General features: G+C 36.1%; 1 protein-coding gene across 2 annotated transcripts; it reads right to left on the minus strand.

The window, feature by feature from the left end:
* Positions 1-28: 28 nt before the first annotated feature.
* Tmep (Transmembrane endosomal protein) lies at positions 29-23,844 on the minus strand. 2 transcript variants are annotated; one of them, XM_022060940.2, is made up of 9 exons: positions 23,621-23,844; positions 23,054-23,285; positions 16,092-16,257; positions 15,548-15,638; positions 14,037-14,204; positions 13,479-13,648; positions 12,741-12,979; positions 10,794-10,878; positions 29-5,649 (listed from the first exon to the last, which is right to left on the minus strand). In XM_022060940.2, the coding sequence occupies exons 2-9, from the start codon at positions 23,282-23,284 to the stop codon at positions 5,432-5,434; spliced, it is 1,368 nt and encodes a 455-aa protein (XP_021916632.1). In that variant the 5' UTR covers position 23,285; positions 23,621-23,844; the 3' UTR covers positions 29-5,431. The 2 variants fall into 2 exon arrangements, with proteins under 2 accessions (XP_021916632.1, XP_021916633.1); XM_022060941.2 differs by lacking the exon at positions 29-5,649 and adding an exon at positions 9,065-9,564 and having other exon boundaries at positions 23,621-23,839.
* Positions 23,845-23,859: the final 15 nt, after the last annotated feature.

Genomic DNA, 23,859 nt, shown 5'->3' on the forward strand with positions numbered 1-23,859 from the left:
AACATAAGTAGACTATTACACCATAACATATGTACACAAATATATATTTCTTTCAAATAAACACTTGAACAGACAAGTGCAATAAATTGCAAAGGTGCACACTAATTTAAATATACCCTAAAATAAATACAGCTGTGCATAACTTTATATTTGCTATGAGATGACTCATATCAGTTTCAAACATAATAGCAATCATTTCTTGTCATTAAAGTTTTAATTTTAAATATGCTTTCCTAACATTTATCACACAATAAGTTAAAATAATACTAATATAATGTACAAAACATGACAGAACTTTAAAAATAACTGTATTTAAAATATGCATTGAACATAAAAAATGTCCACAAAAATATAACATGTTTGATGTTGACAATATCTTTAACATATACATAAAAGTAAGAATGTCATGTGAAAAATGTATAATTTAATTATAATTCTACAAAAACTGATAACACTATTGGACAGTATTAAATAACAAAATATTGTCTTTGACACTAGTGTCAGTGGTCTAGAACTCCATATATTAGTGAGAAATTTGTACATTTTTTAAACATATGTGTTAAAAATGAGTACCTTGTATTTTAATTTCAAATCATAAAACAACCACTTTCTATTAATACAATATGCAAAATACTGAAACAGAATTATGAACATACTGAATTGCACTCAAAACTGTATATGAAAACATTTTCAAATTCAAATAGCATTTCAAAACCAATATGGCCTGTCAGGAAAGTACTTAATAAAGCATTACGTACTGCATCATCCAGAACCATGCCTGAGATCAGAATTCTAGTTCCCATGGAATGTTTCTACCACACTTCTAAATTAATATACATCTGAATAATTTTATACAATATAATCTCACAGTTTCACTTATGGTGGGCAAGCATTCAATTCAACAGATTCAAAGTGCACATAACTTCCTTTCTAAAACATTATGTTATACAGAGTTAGGAGTGTCATATTTCAGATATGCTGTAAGTGTATTCAAATTAAGACTACAAATTTGTAACAACTGCTTGTAATCTTCCACAACACATGGCATAATGCTACCAGCCTGGAACTCCATATACTTAAGCATAGTGTTTCCAATTTGAATGCAGTGGCGAGACATTCTGTGAATCCATTCCTAATGTTTTGCAAGGTTGTGACAGCAGCATTGAACCTATTGCTTGTATATCAGGTACATTGTACTTTTGTGTAAAGAAATTCGTTGAAATAAAAACGGAACACTACTGTTCCAAAATATGTAAAGGAAGTTGCTCAATGACAGCAATCAATTATGTGTGATCTTCCTGTCCATGGTTGGGAATAATATGACGGTAGTCTTTTGTTTTGTAATAAGCCTCATAGCAGCAAGTAATGAATTGGAGAGAAAAAATTTACAGTGGAACCAAGGTTCCGGAGAATCTGACGTAAATACGTCTTTGTATTTAAATTATATTTAGGCAATAAATACACGAGTTCACAAATGCAGATGAAAACATTAAATGTGATGAACAATAATAATAAATAGGAATCCCTTACCTCAAACTTACACATTGTTGGTATGGATCTTACACATTTTCCTAAAGCTGTTTTGCTGAATGACCCTTCCGTATAGATGTATTTACGTCAAAATAAGTGCAGCTATGACATGCCAACTTGTTATTGGTATTATTAAAAGAAAAATCTAGTGTTTGATATTTTTAAGCAAGGAACAAACATTGTGTCTAAGAAATTAGCATTCCTGCTTCATGTTCAAAACTTACTGAGATAAAATCTCAGCAAACAGACAGGCTTTCCTGATGTTGAGTTTTTGTGGTTTTCCTCAGTTCCTCCAGGCATATACTGGGTAGTATCATAAATTAGGCCATGATTACACCCTTCTACATCTTTCCAATTCATTATTCACTAATCATCCTATCTTTTCAATGCTATACAACTGAGTTACTGACCACAATGCTTGTTAAATAAACCATGAATAAGGAAAAAATATTTCATCATTAAAACAAAATGACTTCTTCTTTTGACAGACATACATATAACTGTACACAATGAACACCATGACTCACAAAACAAAACTGACCACTATATGCACTTAGAATATGTCAAATATGGCGTATGTACTGAAGCCTGTCCACCCCTAACCTAAAATTCCTTGATTCTGCTGGATCTAGAGGCACTTTCCTCATCCTATATCTTAATTCTACCATGTACAAATACATTCCAACAATATGGCTGTCAAACATATAATCTAAAACTTAAATCTATTCAGACAATATTATCATTTTAATATTGCACTTCAGTAAGGACATTTCTCATCTGCAATTAATATACAATAGATTCTGCCTGTGAATGCATAACATACCATTTCAACTTTTTCAAACAAAACTGTACATAGTGAAAATATGGCTGACCATCATAAGATTCTTATATTAACTAGTTTTTATGTCCTACATTTGATGTCTGATAAATCAACCTCTAGGTATGTTTAAGGGAAAATAATATTAAAATGGATCTTTAGGGTAGGTGAGTGTATACCGCATTCTTGTGGCTCAGGACAAGAACTAGTGGTGGGCTCTTGTAAACATGGTAATGAACCTTCAGGTGCCATAAAAAATGGAAATGTGTTGACTTATAAATGACTATTAGCTTATCAAGAAATATTCCACTCCATGGAGTTAGTTAGGTACATTTAAGAAATATTAAAGCCCTATATCCTTGATTCTTTTTTCTTTGAGTATACATTGACAAAGTCTGAGAGAACAAGTAAAGAGATAAATAAAAGAAACAATTTTATGCACTATAGTTGAGCATTAATTTTATCAGCATGTACAACAATAACAACATAATAAATTTATTTTTAAACCCTGAAGAGACTAGAATATCTAGAAAAGGAAGTACTGAGAATGTTTTTAAAATTTTCTACCTGGTGTATATTTCATACCAGAAAATGTATTTTGATTACATATAAGCAACTAAATTCAACTAGCTCTCAAGAAAACAAGTTACAACATTACATAATATAGGTTAGTCATTTTGTACAGAAGGGAAAGAGGCAACACATCATTAGACAACATGAAACAAACTATATATGACACTATATGAGCTCCAAAAAGTTGAGGTACAGCACACACATAACAAATGCTGGTCACTGAGCTCAAACTATTGCCAACCCATATGTCAGATTTCAGAGGAGTAGATACCTGAATCACTTAACTGATGTTTAACCAATGCATTTGTTTCCTTTACTTGCATGCATATATTTTCAGAGAATAGTAAATGGCAGCCATTCATGTTTCTCTGGATGTAATATTTATGAATACTAAATTACACAACAAAAATGTCTGCCACAAGAATAAAAGTGATTTGGAACTGGAACAGCTAAGTTAAATAGCAAACTCATGTCGGCTAAGAGTTCTACAAAGACCAACACATTTTGAATGCATATAGTTACTGAACATGTAAAAATAAATGAAAGGTTTCATTCAAAGTTGCAAGTCAGGGAAATAAATAGCAAATGCCAATCCATAGATAGTATATGGAATCCTAGAATATGTACATAGGGTTCTTTATATAACACATTTAGTTAGCTTTGTGATAAAGTCTTATGTTCATAATGTCTATCATAAAATCCTCTCCAATATCTTTCTCAGCCTCTTCAGCAAACAGGACATTACCCTGAAAAGTGCTAAGACTGTTTCTTCCCACATTTCAATATCTTGATACGCTAATTATGTAAACATTAATAATTTAATGCTATATAATTCCTTTCAAGTGGTATTAATTAACATTATCCTATTGAACATCACTGTCACGTAGATATCACTTTCGCTTCATATTTGAGAGGTATAATGTTAAATACTGACAAGGAGACAGGCTGTCCTGATAAAGTTTTTTTGGTTTTCCTCAGTCTGTCTACATAAAAGTTGAGGTACTCATCATAAACATTTGTTGTTTGTGATGGACTTGCAACAATGAATGCATTCTATCAAATGTGTTTTGTATCAATTCACTCTTTGCTTCATAATGTGTACATGCTTGAAATAAATTGTATAATGCTATAGATATTCATATGCATATAACTGTTTACACACACAGAAAACTTATTTAATCATGTTGGATCCTCTCAGGTATAATCCTTAAATGATTTTACTGTGTAATATTTTAATGTATTTTGCTTATTCACTTCAATTTTATTTCTGCAATTGTGTGTTACCAGGTGGTTGATAAACATGTAATGGCTTCTTGAGTTATAACATATAGCTAATATTTATTTTTGTAGATGGTAATACATACCTCATCACACTGATCTGTTTAGCTTATAGAAGAACACAGAGTATATGACAGTTGAAGAGAGTATTTTCAGAAATATTTTTTGTTACCCATTTAAAAGTATTTGAAGGAACATTCTTTTTCAACATGTGGTAGGAATTCTTTGCAGAAGGTTGACCCATCACAAGGCCTCTATCTACACAGAACAACACAATACCGAAATATGAGGACAAATATCATAGTCTTGAAAGAGATTTAATCCCATGATCCCAGCAACCAAGCAGCCACTGTGACTGGCAGTATGGCACTTTACAGTTGCTAAATGCATACAAAATGACTTTAATTTATTATAAAAATTAAGGGTAAAACTATTAATTTTAAATGCATGTATATCAGAAGAAACAATTATGAATTTGTTTGCATGTGTTTACTGCATGGACATGTAAAACTCTCATTATTACATTCCCTCATTTGAGCTACTTCCTGGTTCATAGGAATCAGCACCCAAAAGCATAAAACATCAAACTGTCAGTTACCAGTAGGTTTTATTTCTGTGCAATTTTACTTAAATTAAAAGTTGTCTGAATCACTGAGTACTTTAATTAGTGTTAACAATACACACAGTAGTTTAACAGCAGTGGTAGTAATAGTAATAACAGTGTACCACTCTTGACTAACTGTAAAAATATGCATTAATTTATCATGGCAATAATGTACATCCTATAGTTGAGTCAAAATCAAAATTTTGAATAAGGAAATGCTCTATGAAACTGATAACCATGTATATACAATCAAATCATAAGAAGTTTCTTATGGGAATTCTGTAAACAGAAACATATTTGGCCCAAATTTATATATTTTAAAATAATGTACTAACCTGGCTGAGAAACACAGCTGAAGCTTGTTTCACTTCCTGTTTCTAAGAACAATGGTAATGGCATGCATTATTACCATGGTTACCTACAGAAAATGTTATTACATTATTCAATACCATTAGAAAGCAAAAGTGCACGCTATAATATGAAGTTGGTGACAACTAATTTAATATATGTTACAGTAACATATCACTGACTGGTATGCTTGGTTCTGACTTTTTCCTGTCCAAAGTGGCAAAATTTTCCTGTATAACATTTCTGTAAGCATCCTGGCAAACAGGTTTGTTCGACCCATATTACTGAAACTCGTCATCTGAGCTGAGCAGCATTGTTTTCTCATTGTAATTCTGGCTGATGGTAGAGACCCGCTGGTTAGGCAGGGAACTATGTCGTCGTGATGTCCCATGTCCACCTCCTTGACTACCGACACCACCACCACCTCCTCCTCCTCCTTGTGTTGGGTCATCAGGATCATAACTGCTTATTCTCATTCCTCGATGAGAATGTGACCCACCTAATCAACATGATGATAATGCTGACATAAGTCACCTGTGTATCATGAGTTATATGAAACAGGTGATTAAAAAGGAAACACATTTATTCATTCAGTGTCTATCTTATCTTTTTCCTGCTATATGGAAAGCTGTGAGCTTTGGAAATCACAGTTCTAAGGAGAGTCTTGTGTTTTCACACAGATATCAACTCTGACCAGAAACAAACATACATAAATATCTAATTATTTGCATTTTATTCCAATTTTATTGTTGACATTCTATTTATTATCCAGGCTGTGGATTTGGTGTCATTTCCTGTTTCGGTCAAGGATGATAACGTCATAACATATTTCCTGTACAATAACTGAACTACGAAATGACTGAATATGAACTACATTTTCAACATGATACATTTATATTTAGCTGGAGAAGTCTTCTTCCAGTGTTTAAACTACTTATGTGTATTCTGGTAACCAGACTTCTTATTTCCTTTATTATTATTAAATGAAGTTATTCTTTTTACCATAAATAAATACTAAATATTAATTACTTGCGATAAGTCATCTGACGATTCTATTGGTATGCTTCAAGTAGGAAAATGACAAACTTAAAGATGTAAGAACTTCATTATCATGACAACCATCAAATACAAAATGTAAGACGTTTACATATCAATGTGAATATACATGGTGATCTTCTAGGTCACTGCACTGTGCAGTATTTTGCCTGTGTGCCAATGTTTCAGAGGAACATAACGCCCCTATCATCCCTTATGATAGGGGCAGTATGTTCCTTTAAAACACTGGAATACAGCAAAGATATTACATGGTGAATCAACCAACAAAATCATTCTCTATGTTGAATACTTTATAATAAGCTTTTACATAACCCAACATGATACAAGCTAGTCTCAGTGCTAAGGAGATACGCACAAAATAATGAAGAGAAATATACAACAGGTGTTAAGCAGGAAAAATTTACTGAAACACAAAAAGGGAGAAAATACAGAACGATGTAATGTGAGAATAAATGAAATATGAAGTATCAGACACAAAAGGCAAACAAGACACTGCATGAGCAATAAATGAAGAGGATGCAAGGCAATCAATATGTTAACACACTTTTGATTGTCAATGAAGATACGTATCTTCAACATGATGAAGACTAATTATGGATAGATGGGAAGGACAAGGCATGTATCACACATGGTAGAAGTGCAGATAAAATTTTGGTTGCTAAACCTAAGAGACCACTTCTGAATCCATCTACATCATATATTATTACTAAAGAGTGCTGGAAGTAAGATAACTAAATAGTGAAGTACGCTCTCTCCTGATGCAACCAATCATGTAAGGTTTATTGCAGAAAATTTGGGGAAGAGGAGGAGACATTTATATCAAAACTGTTACTTCAGTACTGTCTATGAATTTGTAGAGCCGACAGTGCTTTGAAGTAAATGCAAAAGAAAGAGAGTTAGAAATGACAGGACATCACTCAAGAGTGGTAGCTTGAGTCACAAGTGATTTTGACATTCTTACAATTATGACAGCAGCACATTTGATTCACATCGTGAAGTTTGAAATACATACAACCAAAACTCAGGGAAGTGCACACAAGCTGTGAAAATTGCCAACTTTGTAACACAAGTTCTATAAATTCACACGTTCTTGTGCTCTATGAAGAAATGGGTTTAGCTCACTCTTTTCTGTTGCACAATGAAGTCTGCTGGCTGTCTCAAGGTTAAGTCCTGTTATAATTCTTAGAGCTGAAAACAGAGGCAGAAACAGTTTTCAGACAGAAGTCAAATTTAGGGTTAGTCCTTGATGATGTGTGAGGATTAGAAAAATAAACTTCTCTCTCCAAGGGTGGCTAAGCAACATATGAAACACAAAAGAGAAGGCTTGAGCAAAGGGGCAGTTTTGTGGTTCCAGAGTGACATGGATCCTCTGGTAATGACAAATAATAAATAATAAACTCACTATATTTGATGAAAATAAGACCAATGCTACCACCTAAAACTTTTTAACTAAATTACATTTTAAGGCATTCAAACAACAGCCACAAAATGGTTCAGATCCTAACAGAAAGAAAACAAAATATTAAGATAAGATCTCCTAATGATATTCCAAATTCTTTCTCAAACTGGGGAACAATAGAACATGAGTTCCCCAAGGGTCAATTCTAGGGCCTTTGCTTTTCATAATATACATAAATGACCTTCCAACAATAAATAATACTGGTTATAATGGAAAGTATATAGAACACATGGTCTGATTTAAGGGATGAAATTATCAATATTTTTTTATATATTAATTCTTTCACTTTATTCCTTCATTTTAGTCTTGATTATGTCTTGAGAATGTTTCATTTTCTTCACTTCCCTTCATAAATATTTTTGTAATGGCAGTCAATCAATATTGAACTGGGAAGTTAGTATGTCCCACAATCATTATACTGACTGGTGAAATGATCAAGTCATGATTTATCAAGTCATCACTTCATCTAAAAATCACATAAACTACAGCCGGGTGAAATTAATATTTATTATAGAAATCTGTAAATGTAAATATATGCCAAGATAAATTAATTTAAACGACAGGAGGTTTCAGTTCACAGCAGAATTTTAAAAAGACCTGCAGGAAAAATAAAGAATCTTGCCAATGCTTCAGTGTTTCACTCCGTAGGTATTTTGGAGCTCTCACTCAATCTATGGTAATATCTTGAAAAGGGGAGGGAAGAAAAAAATTGGGTACTGCCTTCATCATCTGTGTAAATTAACTTTCCTTTCTGTTCCACTTGATTTGAATATTATTGTTCCCTTACCAGAAGTTAACATGTAATTAAAACAATGAAGCATATACACTGCTCAACTTTAAATTAAATTAAATCCGTGGCATGACAGCTCCAGAGAGCCAAAGCCGACTAGCTTGACTGCTGGCCTCACGTTCACATGCCTAAGCAGAGGTGAACAATCATCCAACCAGATACAGGATGACGTGTGGTCAGCACGACGATCACCCAGCCATTGCTAGCTTTCCTGACCGGATTACGCTACTCATTGTAGCTCCCCAATTTCCTCACGATGCTGGGTTGGCACCGGTCCCATACACTGGCCGAAAGCTCATGAGAAAATTTCTTCTCCCCCGAGACTCAAACCAGCGCGCATCCGTATCGCCGGTCCGAAGCACAATGCCTCAGACCACGCAGCTACGGCGCGAGACACTGCTCAACTTTTCCTACAAAAAAGTGTCTTTAACAAAAGAAGCATCTCAAAAACACTACTAAAAGAAATTATAAATGGCAAAATACACTATTTAGTGCAAAATAAACACAAAAATACCAAGTTTGAATAATAACATGCATCTCATTCCATGTGTAGAATAGTGCAAGCAGAAAGCAAAATATTATATACACATAACAAGCAAAAGTACAAAATTACTACATTGTCCATTTTATTCCATTCACACACATTATTATTGGAATCAAATAAATGATTAAAACGATTAACTACTACTTCAGTGAAACATAAAAGTTAATTATTTCCAGCATCATTTAAGAAATTGAGAACAGTCCTCACAAGTAAAAAGAAATATATGATAAATACATAATAGGTATAAAAATTATATAATTATTTATTTTATTAATCAGGACATTGTGAACTCAGTGACGAATGTAAAACGATGTCCACTTTAAGAATATATTCTGCATCAAAAATTATTTAAAATTTGTTGCACATTTAAGTAAAATGGATAAATTAATAATGTTCTGTGCACATGCTTTCACAACACTGGCATCATGCAAGGCTCGTGCTTTCTTCTGCAGATGCTAAAACCATCTCAGTATCACTGTCAACATGGTCTGACACTTTTATCTTCCCAGAATCAGCAGACAAAAAGAGGCTCAAAGCTTCTCATAAGGCAGATGTGTACTGACCTCTGAAAAAATGCAAGTTCATACAACTTAGCTTCTAAAGGCTCAAAACAATAGATAAGCATCATATGAGCACACCAATAATAAGGCATATATTAGCAAAGCTAAAAATGCATGTTATTGTTATACCCTCACAAGCATACAATTATTTAATTCGTTCATAGTTTGGCTCTTGCTAACTTGTCCTTCTTAAGAAGATGATTGCTGACTGTCTTTATTGAATGTGAAAGTTCATTACTGTTTCCGCAACAGCTCACACTTCCCTCTAGCTTCAGCCAGATAAAATTAGTCCACAATCTCACACCCTATTTTCTTAAGACACATCTCTGTATTATGTAAGATTTGAGGTTTTCAGGGCCCCGATCACATTCAACCGAACTCCCATGTCCCACCAGACGCACTTCCCGAGGCTCCCCCCCCTCTCCCTCTCTCACACTCGCCCACACACTCCTATTGGTCCACTCCCACTGGCTCGGGGCAGGCTACTCCACTCACATTCCGGCACCTATAAACCTAGCCCCATACACCCTACTGGCATATTCATCACCCTGATGACGGCGGCAGTATGACCTCTGAAACGTTGGTTAACACTGACCAGACTACACAGCGCAACAACCCAAAAAATAGAAATCTTCATCTTTGTATTACCCTTCCACCTGTGCCTTTGCTTTCATTAATACATTCAGTTCTCTTATTGTGATAGACCAGTTCTCACAATTTGTAATACAAAAAATAAAAAAGAATGCTATCAGTTGTGGTCTTCTGGGTTGTAACCCTGTAGGTGTTTATCAATGTTTTCGAGGAACATATCACCTTCATCTTCAAGACTGAAGCAGTGTTCCTCTGAAACACTGGTGACCACCCGCATGATAATGAAAATTTCCATTTTAATTAACTAGATGGACGATGAGCAGGGATAGCTCAGTCAGTATAGTGACTAGCTACTGGCTCGATGACTGGGGTTTGGTCCCTGACAGGGGCAGAGGAACCCTCAAACCTTGGGTCCAGTGGCAAGCACGCTGACCACTAGTCCACCGAGGGCGACATCATTTTATATTAACGCTGGTAAATACACATCATACAATAACTTTTTAACAGTGTCATCATTTGAAAGCCATGATGCAAATGGAGTGAACAAAAAACACATAAAGCAAAAATTAACTTCAAACAATTCCATGTGGCATATCTTCCTCCATGAAAACTAAACAATTTGCATGCTGATAACACGACTTACCAGAACTATATTGGGTGTACTGTTGGTACTGTGGGTGGAAGTTGTGAATGGCATCAGTCATTATGTCTTTAGGGTTCATTGTTTCCTGTAAGAAATAAAACTGCTTTATGAATCAGCATGTAGACACAACTAAAATGTGAATCAACAATAAATTCATGACTGTTGTCTGGGTTCTCCATAATCCTGAGAATTAATTGCAACAGTTGATCTGAAATGGAAATTAGGGTTAGAGAATGCTTCATACCTGACAGTACAAACGCAATTAATTAATTTTACACAAGAATGTATTCCTTGCAAGTAGGCTATGAAGCAAATATTTGCCAAATAAAAATAGATTTGTCACTAATTTGCATGCAGTACATAAAATACCAGGTGATTCAAAAAGGACTATACAAGTTTGAAAGTGTATAGAAATTTAATCAGAAAGCTTACAGAATCAGTTGAGGTGTCATTTTGTAGCAAAACAAATCTAGTTTGACTCACATTGTGCTGTAGTACCGAATTTCGTCACTGTAAGCGCAAGCGGCAGTGCATTTGAAAATGGCTACTTTCACAGGTGCGGAGCGCACTCGCTGTGTGAGAGAACCATCAACGGTATCGTGTATCTGGATATGCTCGAAAATTTTCTCATACCACAGTTAGACGAAGATGACCAAAAAGGACGCATTCACTTCCAGCAAGACGGCACACCACCTCACCACCTCACAGAAGTCCGGGATTTCCTCAATAACCGTTTCCCAGGTCGGTGGATTGGTCGAACAGGGTCGATAGCATGGCCACCTCGTTCTCCAGATTTGACACCTCTCAATTTTTTCTTATGGGGTTTCATTAAAGATCGTGTGTATGTTCCACCCTTACCTGCCAATCTCACTGAGCTCAAAGCTCGAATCACCGCCGCAGTTGCAGAAGTGACACCGGATATGCTGGATCGTGTTTGGCAAGAAATTGATTTCAGGTGGGATATCTGCAGTATCACCAATGGCAATCACATCGAACCAAAATGACTGAGGTAAAACTTGATTTGTTTTGCTACAAAATGACACCTCAACTGATTCTGTAAGCCTTCTGAATAAATTTCTATACACTTTCAAATTTGTAAAGTCCTTTTTGAATCACCCTGTATATTGTGGGATGAGATAATGCAGTGGATGTATAGATACAGAACAGTATATATGCATGTAAAAATATTTTTTTATTGTACATATTTCATTGCAGAAAAGTTCATTATGCAAACTGAAAATGTTTAATGCAAAAAAAGTGTTACTTATAAGGAATGTACAACAAAAATACCTCCACAGTTCACATATATGAACCTGCAGCTGGGTGTGAAAGACTACATATATGATGACCACAAACCCGGACTAGGAAAAGAAAATGGCCGTCTTCTGGTTTGTTGCACCATGTAGTCTGGTAGAAGTTTACCGACATTTCAGAGGTCCTTGCTGCCTCCATGATAAGGACTATGAAGGACCTGATGATGGAGGTAACAAACACCTCTGAAACGTCGGTAAACTTCTACCAGACTACACGGCACAACGACCCAGGAGACAGCCATCTTCAGACTCACTGCCGTGAAACCTCATATCCTACCAGACTAGATATTTTATAAACTTGAAAGAAGGGACATGAAAGTGATGATATCTGCCTAAAATGAGGCATCAAACTTTAATAAACCACTTCATTTACTCTTATCAGCAGAGTCTGGGAAAATAAAGTAATGCAATGTGACAAAAATAATATGTTTACAGCTGCTAGAGAAACACCAATAACTCTATTTTACGTTAACAACCATTAAGCAGTGGGTAACACAAAATAACATGATGCTGTTACATGTACAGCAGAAGAATCATATCTGCAATAGTTATAATACACTGTAACTCTGAATATTACTGTCAAATTCTTAATTAAAAAAAGATTATTTCTATTCAAATCAAACCATGTTCATACCTTAAGGCTACTGGAGATGCTCTGCATTGTAACACTTCGGCCATGTGAATCTGTAATGCATCCTTGGGCATAAACTTGGTATGGGAAAGCGTAACGCAGAGCGATGGCAGCATAAAACATCTCAATACAAATAAGAAAATTCTGGTAACCTGCTGACACTGTTCCTGCACTAGTTGGTTGTCCATTATCTAAAATAGGGTCAATAACCTTTGCTCTTTCAAGAACTGCCAGCAACACTCCTAGAGTAATCAGAAAGAAAGGCACATTTAAATATGAATTGTGATGTTTTACCACAAAAATAAACATATATCTTGTTCTTACGTATTTACATGCTTTTGGAGACAAATACGTACATTTATTACATAACTTATAATGACTGAAAGTAAGTTTATACATCCAAAGCTATTAAGAATAACATGATCATCTATTTATGAAAACAGAATTGGGGATTATCCTTCCTGAAAATATAGACCACATATGCTTTTTTGAAAAACTGTCATTCTGGTAAACTATAACACTACAGAATATTATTGGACTTTTGGTAACATTATGGGACGAAGAAGTATCATTCTGATCTTGCCCGACACTTCAATATTTATATACATAAAACCCCACATAAATAATGAAGCACACTTTCAGATTATAAAATTTGGAGGAGGGGGGATGAACACAATATTCATATTACAAAAGATTCAAGACAATTTACATTTATAACATCAAATTTTAAGTAATACTTACCTTGCCAGAATGAAAGGAAGATAATAGATTTCACAGTGCAGAATTTTAACACTGGTTCAAATGGCATCAAAAGATCTTTCGTAGCAAAGTAGAACAGGAAAAGACCATAAAGAGCGAGGCTGACTGAAATGTTGTAGATGATGGTGATGTACAGATATCCCCCATGGGTGCTGGAAGGAAATAACAGAATTACATTATAACTGTGTCATCATCAAACATGACCACATATGATCAATGCTGTAGAACCACACAATGTGGTAATTAGCACATCAACAGATGCCAAGGTCAATATTTGACGTGTGTGACTTTAAAAACATAAAAGAAAATCACTTTACACAGAGGCAAACAATGCTCAATAACTGAGTAACCAAGTAAACTACTGCACAACTGAGAAACATACGAAGAGTATGAAAGAACAATATTTTTCTGCACTCACCACCTGCTCACAATTTGGCTCAAATACATCAACAACTTGGCAAAACAAAAACCCTCTAAAAAGAAATGTTACAAAAGTTTGAAGCACAATACTGTAAACAACAATGTACTAAGATGTCTCACCTCCAGTTACCATCCTTGTAGTGGCCAAATGACTGCAGAATAATGATTACAAATGCCATGACAGGCTTCACCAAGCAGAACTGCAGAGTCACCTGTTTACAGAACCTCAGAAATCCAATTGTGTACGTCTTCCCAACTAGGCAGCACGTGCCATACATACAGTTTGATCTGGAAATGTGAGAAAGAGAAGATAAAATGCAAATAATGAAACATCTCAAATAAATTTCAAACTGAAGACCTATATTATCAATGTCTCTAACACATAGATGAATTCACTTCATACAGAATGAGTCCAAAAGAGACCATCAGTCTCATACGAACATACTCTGCTACAAATAGCAATGAGGAAGTAATAAAATTGTTATTGTTAGTAATACAACCATAACATGAGCCAGGATAGCTCAGTCAGTATAGTGACTAGCTAAGGGCTGGACGACCGGGGTTCGATCCCCGACGGAGGCAGAGGATTTTTCCTCTAGCCTCTGCGTCCAGACCGTTTCTGAGGCCCACCCAGCCTCCTCTACAATGGGTACCGGGGTCCTTTCCTGGGGGTAAAGCCCGCCAGGGTGTGATGCTGCCCACTCACCCCATCTAGTGCTGAGGTCAAGAATGAGTAGGAGCTACACCTCCACTCCCCCCAAGCGTCTGTATGGCACGTAGCGGGACAAACTTTTAATACAACCATAACAGATTCTGTACTACTTTTTACTCCAGATTTTACTGTAAATTGGTCTTGCCAGACACTTTTTCAATTCTAATGCCAAATTAAATTTGGAAGACAATGTGAATTTCACATCTAATCACACAGACAGAAACATTATAAAACAGTAGTCACAACTATCACACTGATTCCAGAAGACAACATTATGTAGAAACAGACACATGAAGTGGCATTTACAATGAGAGGTTTGCAGTGGGTATTATCAGGATACAGACATTTGTATGTTCTTGCAACTGCCCTAATTGTCACACCCCAATCTGAGGAGTTTTACAGTGGACCACTTACATATGTTAACCCTCTGAAATATATATTAATTTTGGAAAGTAAGTAGATTTGTGTCAAATGCTAACAAAAGCCATGCATTTTACAAGGACACGTAGACATCCCGCTGAAGGTATTTTTACAGACACCATTAACTCTACAAATAGTTAAAAATCAGTAAAGGCAATGTTTACTCTAGCTCGGAAACATAACAAGGCCGTCAGAGTATATACATGACAAACACTTGCAGTCTATATATGTCCACATCAGTATTTGATTGCTGTTGTTATTATTATTTAAAAAAAGAACACTACACAAAGAAAATGTTAAATTATTAAAGTGGTGGACCACAAAACATGATTAAATTCTGTTCATAAGTTTTAGTATGGACCAAAAATACTTCAAACTCACACAAATCATTATTACATTCATATGAAGCCCATGGAGTCACAGGTACTCGCTTAACTGCCACATACTGTGAGTATAAACTGTTCCTTACTGCAATCTACATTATAACACTGTCACAAACCTGATTGGCTTTCCTCTTATTTCACTCATAATGTTTCCTTCTCCACCCAGATACTCATAGCAAAGACTCAAGAAATTGTAGATTACAAAAGCTGAAACAAGTAACAATTACAATTAAAAGAGGCAAATTAAAGTCATCATCATCCACACCAGTAAAAGAAATTTCTACTGGAAGCTGGTATATATACCCAAGTCAAGCAGACAAAGTAAGAAAACCATTACATGTACAAAGACATACAGATTTCATTTCAACTCTAAATTTCTTCCTTCTTTTTCGTATATAGTTGATCAAGAGCACAGTGTATGCATCATAAATTCAAACAGGCTGTTTGATTTTTGTCTCCATGGATGATAAAAGTAACTTTAGTACGAAGACTGTAAAAAATCGATATAAATAATATTGGTTGTGCATGTTTCTTAAACACTTCTTATTAATTTCTACATGTTTTTTGACTTGTACAGTGAAGAAAACAAAAGTAATACTGATGAAGTTACACCCCATATGAAGAAGACAATAATGTATCAACTGCACCATCAATTATTACCTTCATAACAGTCCCTCACAGTAAAGAAATAGACATAGTAACTTTCGCTGTTGAAGAAGAGGAGGCTGACCCATGAATAGAAAGCGTAAATTGGTACAATGAACAGAATACGAACTATCCAGCGTTGCTCTGCGGGGTTTGTGTACCATCGCAAGTGTTGGTATATCTGTAAAAATTTAATACAATTATTACTACCATCATTTAAGAAGCATTCTTTTAAACACAAATCTGACAGCAATATTAGTATAGTGAAGTCTCGGCTTAATAATTCAAATTTCAGAGTGAACCAGAACGTTTTTAAACCAAAAAATTATATTTCCATCCATATGGAACAGGTAAAATTACAGTTTCGTACATTTTAATTTTTACGTCTTTAGACAGGAAGATAAGACCCATGAACTCAATGGTAGTATGATTTTTTCCAAATTTAAATTCAACATGATCTTCAAATTGGTGATTGCTATTCTAATTTTGTGAGATTTGAGGTTCTCATGGCAATAAGTAAGATGATGACCGTATTTGGAATGTACAGCAATGCAATACGGCAGGCAATGTCTGACATTTCAAAGGCGTTTACTGCATATTTTATCATGGCAAAAACGTTGGTCAGTATCTACCAGACTACATGGCACAACATCCCAAAGACGGGCACTGTTATTCTGATTTCTTACTCCATTCCGAATTGAACATTGCAACCGTTTCGAAGGATATACGAGTTTTCTTTATATTATGAATTTGTCTTATACAAAGTCTTCATTCAACCGCACATGCGCTGCAAATCAAATCTATTACCGTATGGAGCCTTAGTTTGATGATTACGAATGGTGGTATGGAGGCTACGTGGGGCAATACGCCTTTGTAATCCGTCAAAGACACCATACCGGTCATGCCTAACGAGTAAGGGAAAAACTAAACTCTTGGCGACAACTGTACCTTGAGATAGGCCATGGCTTAACACAAACTACTTCGGTGCTAACAAGAAACTAAAGACGAACAACTTTCCTATGTGCAAAGGCGTAATTTTGCAGTTGAGGAAATTGGAATTTGCGGACGGACATACACAGACCGAGGTTCGACGACTGTAAAGTTGATAAAGGGACCAACTTCGAAAGCTGTTGAAGAATAAATAAATCAACTGATCGTAACCTCGATAAACCGAAGCAGGCTCAGGTCTTCACCAGGTACTGAGCCCGGCTTTGTTACTTTCACCGTCCTTGTTACGAACCCAGACGGCGCGGCGGCGTCTACAAGTTATTTTATCCAACTGCATCTGCCGATTGCGGGGAGGCACTTTCTAACCCCCTTTCGTATCAATTTGAGTCCAGACTTCAACAACGTAAAGATTATATTCTATTTATAGTTTATTTAACAATGTTTTCAGTAGGTCAGACTATATAGCGTCAAATGCGAGTATAATAGTGAAAAATGAGTTGGAAATTATGTGGAAGGAAGCGGTAGTGGTCTGATTTAAGACACTTCCGACATCTGCCTGGAAGCCGGTCTCTGGGCGGAGACGTATGGGCTAAGATTTATCATCTCACTCTGATGGTAGAACAGGAAGCTGAGGAGAATAGTATATGGACCCAAGAGGCTGAATAAAACAGCATAATGTCAAACTTCGTACTTTGTACTTTCCACCAGACATTATTTGATTAATCAGATCAAGGAGATTTTCACGGTGGTGGAGATGTTTATGGCATCTTCTGGGCTGTAGTACCACGTGGTCTTGTAGGAGGTTACCAACGTTTCGGAGGGACGTATCGCCTTCATATTCAGGGTCAAGTACTCTTACTTGTATCAGGCAGAAATGTGTATCAGACACGTTCAACTGGAATTATGTTCGCTCGTGACTGAGATACGGTTTTGGTAAATCACGCATAGAACAATGCTGTTTAGATTAGCACACAGATGATCAACATTTTAAGGGATTTGGCACAATATGGCAATATACGCCCGAGTGATAAGACAATGATTGTAAGGCATGGTGAGCTCATGAAGCAGGAATTTGCTCCTCAAACGAGCACCTCGTTATCACCGACATCACACATATCAACCGAATTCCTCGCGTCGTCTTAAGAATTGCTGTAGGCTATATGCATCCTACGGTTTTAAAATTCAACCTCATTCACTCACATTCCATGGGGAGATGGCTTCTATAGTACATAATGTAAATGTCACCCGTAACCTAGTTATTGATCTGGAAGCTGTATCCCTACCTGGCCTTAGCAATATCCTTCCAGAACACTTTGGGGGACCTGAGAGACACTAGTAGTCATAAAATGTAACGTGTCAGAGGCATCACAGCGTCTGAGAAAGAACTTGCGGGTTCAGGTTGTTGGAATACTGCTTATGACCAGATAGACGTTTACCTCTACAAGATATAAGGTAACCGTTCAGGCACAATGGTGACGATATTTACCATCCGCTACTTTAGAGGACTATGTATTTCGCTCACCGTGTGGAGCACTGGGTTGAAAACTAAACTTACATGTTGAAGCAGGTGTTTGGAAAGACACAGCACAACCATACCAAAGAATGTCTGAAATGATCGTCACGACTCAAGGACGCTAATCACTAAACAGCAATGTACGATAAATTCAAGAAACAAATATCAGAGTGCACGTTCATTCTTCAATTAAAAGTGTTCCGATGAGGAACTTAAACTGCACTGATGGACGATACTCAACAGCAAGAAATGGTACCGGTAAAGATATGCCTAGTTTAAGGATGTCGCCACGAGGTACAGACCCACGCATTTTTGGCTTCGATAATAGCTGTCGGCTGCAAAGCTCCAACTGTTTTACTCCACGGGAAATATACCCTGTGTCCACCGAACATGAGGTTGACCCAGTCCGGATGTGGCGTTGGACGGCCACTCGCCTGAATCGAACCCACTGACACGCAGACGTGTGTATCGCCTTTCTATCGAATATCTTTGGAATTGTAATACAACACTAGAACTTAGGAAATAAAATTGTGGTTCGCCAGAATCAGACAAGCGCGACTGCTGATTAAACCGTCATTTTATTTAGAGTATGAAGTAACTCTAATGTCCAGCTAATTACACAACTTCACGCATTCCCCGTGGATCTGAAGTAGAATATTAGGTTGTACCGTCGTGCAGTCTGGTAGAAGGTCCTTGCTCATCGCCCTAATGATGGAGGCAGCAAGGACCTCTGAAACTTTGGCAAACTTCTACCAGACTACATGGCGCTACAACCCAGAATGCAGCCATCAACAGTCTGTAAGATCTGTAGTCTTTTGCTAACTCTGGATGCTCTACAGATTCAAGCGTGGACGTGAAGATGGAGAAAGCGAGGGCAAGATCGACAGGACAAATGTGTCGCCCCATACTGTAGGCAAGTACACGTTGTTGATTAAGCAAACTTGCTAACAACTTCTGTGCTAGTTCACAGCTATTGTCTGAGACCAGATCGCTATCTACAATGTCTACAAAACACCTGGCTACAGCTGAGCACAGTTTAGTGCTTTAGCCCCGGCGTTTCGTCGGATAGAGGGCTATATTAATTTTGCCTTGTCTCACTGACTTCGTGAACAGTGACAACATAATACTGCCTCAACACGAGTTGGTGTGCAGTGGTCAGCATCTATTTATCCTACATGTGACTGCGTACTAATCAGATCTTGAGTAAATATTCAAGATATATTTAAAAGGATAAGAAAAATATCTGACACGAAAATTAAGGTGGAAACATGTACAGTGCATTGAAGTAAATATGCACAGCACCCTTAAGATGAAGGCAGAGGGTCCTTCCGAATTATTTGTAACTACGAGCAGGAATAAACAGTGTCATTACCCATCAGACCGCAACCAGTTTCGTTGTCATATCATTTTCAACTAATGTGCGCCAGTAGTATTGTAGGAAATGTGGATATGTTGATCTCTTTAATATCTACGTCCTGATTTACAAACATCCTTGTAATGAAAAGAATTTTACAAGTGGGGGAATGATAAAAAGACTGCACTAAACCGCAATGTTCTGTCTAATGGATAAGAACATAACATTTAAAAGCATTTCTAAGGAGCATATCAAGTAATTTAGCCAACTGTTTCACAATATGAAATATTTCTCACTGGTGTTACAATAGGAAATAGATAAATTTATCACTCTGATGAAGAAATACGGTTCAATTTACATTCAAATAAGTTTAATGTGATCCAGATTTCTGACACGACACACATTAACATTTACGGGTCTATGACTCCATTAGATGGTTATTTTAATTTTCAAAATAATTCAAACCCATGATACATAACTTTAGTTTTAACTACATAAGTTCAACATACAACTTAGACACGACATGCGTTCGGTAACAATACTTTTAGGTGTGAGATAGTAAGGTCACATTTTTGCTTTGACCTCAATGGTAAACAATACAAGGTACACAGATGCATGCAACTATGCAAAAATCTCTTAATCCCTCGAGTATGTAAGCGTAATATGCTACTTTACATAAATGTGTAAACAAATACGTCTACATATCTACCAAACATCTCAACCAAAATTCCAGATGTCAATTAGACAAATATTACAGTACTCTAACAGCAAATTACCCCTCCAATCAATGCTCAGCACAACCAAGGATCATTAAATTGCAATCGATGTGCAATAATACCTGTAGTAGTAGCTGATAGTATGCGTTTAAGGAAATGCAGCGTAATTCCTTTCTGCCCTGAAGTACTGACGTGTTTATTACCAATAAATTCTGCAGTTTCAGCATACATGACATTTACAACAAACTTTACAAATAAATGTCTACCATCAGAAAATAAAGGTGACATTCACGAGACATTAATAATTAAAGGAACAGCAACACTGCTTGAAATAAAGCTACAGTTGCAAAGAGAGGGGTACTTGGCATAGTAAGTGGGTCACCTCTCTCTTTCCTTGAGAGACGTGAGAAATAGCAGCAAACACAGTGCATGTTGCTTAGAAATACATAGTATACAGGGTCATTCTCAATCTCTACAGTGGGTGAATTTTACTCAAAACTTTGGCTAAACAGGAATTATCATTGCCTTAAAAATTCATCTGCAGAATGTCCTACCACATTTCACAACGCTGATTGCCATCAAATACAAAACCAAACCAAGTCCATGGAGTAGTCTTGCTAGAAGTTGACAGTCAATCAGCTAGTCATCGCCCTGATAACGGAGGCAGTATGACCTCTGAAACGTTGGTTAACATCAACCAGACTACACAGCGCAACAACCCAGAAGACAGAAATCTTCTTAGTCAAATTCCCTTACTTCTAAGAAATTATTACCAAGTTGTCAAAGCCTGGGTACAAAATCTTCCAAACTTTAAGGATAATATGTTTTACATTTTCTATGAATAAAGTTGTCATACTAAACTTACAACACAAGACATGTAGAAAATCTTTGTTTTGCTTATATAAAACACTGACAGAGCCAAGCACAGACTGATCTGACCAAGGCCTGAATTACCCTTTCGCTGATAATAATTAACAAGAAAAACATTAATAATAAACTGTAAAATAATGAAGACCTCTAGAAAATTGCTCAGCAGATGGACAAACATTACAGACATCCAAAAAAAATGGACCTAGAATTGGACCATGTTATCCCATGTAGGAAATGAGCAAGCAGTAACTCTTATTATATATATATATACAATAATTTTATTCACCGTCTTTACACAAGCTTATAGATTGTTAAAATCACATAAAATTATAACATTTCAACATTTGATATTGTTACATTTTAAAATGTAAGCTTGTGTAAAGACGGTGAATAAAATTATTGTATTGAAGAACACAAGCATGACGCAATTAAGATATAAGTTATATATATATATGTTTGAGACACCCATTTTGAATTTCAAGTAAGGACCTTGTGATAGTCAGGGTCCTAGATGAAGCTTTAGGATACCAGTTCTGCATCTTACCTGCATGTAATGTGACTACCTCTTGTTTCCACGTCCCTGCAAAAACATGTAAACTTTCCAGCACATTTTACAGGAGTACCTCATGTAATCATTTAGAATAATGTTCTGCTGTTGTGGTTTATGACTTCAGACAGTCTTTAAATCACCTAGTGTCTGGCAGTGTTAAGGATGGGAGTTCATAACATAGATTAAAGAACCCATTTCGGTTGGTTCAGTGGCAGAGATGGTATCCAAGAAATAGTATGTAGACTGTACATCAAACTATCACATTTTCACTTTGTCAGACAACATGCATATGGAAAAACCTGCACCTGTTCAGAACTATCTTAAATTGGACACCTTCTGCATCTTGCCCCTAAACCACAAGGATATATTTTAATACTTAAAGGAAACAGTGATTATTTCCCTAAACAGCGTTAACTAACTGACCTTTGTAAGGAGATGTTTCCTTTACAGTAGGAACGAAGTCTTTAAACATTACTTAGGTGAGCTTTGTCTTTTAAGTACTTGCCACCCAAACTTCAGTATCATCAATAGAAAACCAGTTCCAGTTGTTACCACATAAAGAGTGGAAAATGTTGCTACTGTGATCAAAAAGCTACACTGATATTATGTACTGTACAACACCAAAAAATAATCATAATCTTGGAAGTAAATAGAAACTAATAAAGACAAACATGTATATGTAAATATAATACACTGGTAACATTCTCAAGTAGTAATTAATCTAAATGAGGGCCAGTATTTTACATTCCACAGAACCATTCTGCTTGACACTGAGATATAAAGCACAGAAGAATACAAGGCCAAACTGAAAATCAGGTACAACGCTGTGACATGCAAGGAAGCTGGGTTAAGAATAATTATATCACATTTCATGTAACCAAAAATTGTAGTTTGTTTCCTCCACCTCCTTCCTTCTTCCCTGCTCCATTCAGAATATCAGTTCTCAGCACAGATCATGCACAGACAGATGTAAACCAGATTTTTCAGCTTTTCCCTATAAAATTAAATAAATTATATATAAAATACCTGTTGGCAAGTCAAGAAAAGAGCAACCCATACAAAAGCTCCTGCTATAACCTGGGCTGCAGTAGTCTCCAGAAAAATTGGGTTGGCTTTTGCAGAAGCAGGCAAAATAGTCTGGCCAGCAGTTGTAGTCGAAATAACTTCATGGGCTATGGGGTCACTGGCTGTAGTATTCAATATACCAAGTGTACTGGCAACTGTAGTACCAACAGATCTCGAACTGTGCATTGTCATTCTGGGGGGGGAAAAAATCAATAAAAAATAGCAGAATGCAGTTTAGCCAGAGCATTGTTTCAAAAATAGAAACAATCTGATAATATAACACCAATATTATAAAACAATAATTTCACGGCCGATTTCATTAGAGAGTGGGGAAACACATACTACGCTTTTCATGTGTAAACATATGAGAGGCCTACATTTGTAAGTTCTGAAGTAAAAGGGACATATTGTACTCATCGACCATCATTTCTTCATCGCATAAATTTTTCCAAATAGTCTTGTTAAATCACGTGCACGTAACATAACAAAATGTTGGACCTAATTTACTTGTCAAGCTATATCTCTTACCTACGTAATCTGGCTACTTCCTGTCAAATCGCAAAAATCCAAACAAATGGTACGTTTACACTTAATTAAATGTTACACCACCAAGCTTGATTTTAACGCTCGTATGCACTCAGGTAAAAAGTAAACATATAACCAACATTTTGAAAACAATTAATTTCCAGCATCTTCCACAATTCTCATTTCAACACAACTGATCCAATCACATATGTAACGACAATTGTCACCATTTTTTCGCACTT

Source organism: Zootermopsis nevadensis, unplaced genomic scaffold, assembly GCF_977971745.1.
Source record: "Zootermopsis nevadensis isolate Lab colony 2312 unplaced genomic scaffold, Znev_1.0 Znev_ptg000022l, whole genome shotgun sequence".
In the NCBI taxonomy this organism is placed as follows: domain Eukaryota; kingdom Metazoa; phylum Arthropoda; class Insecta; order Blattodea; family Termopsidae; genus Zootermopsis; species Zootermopsis nevadensis.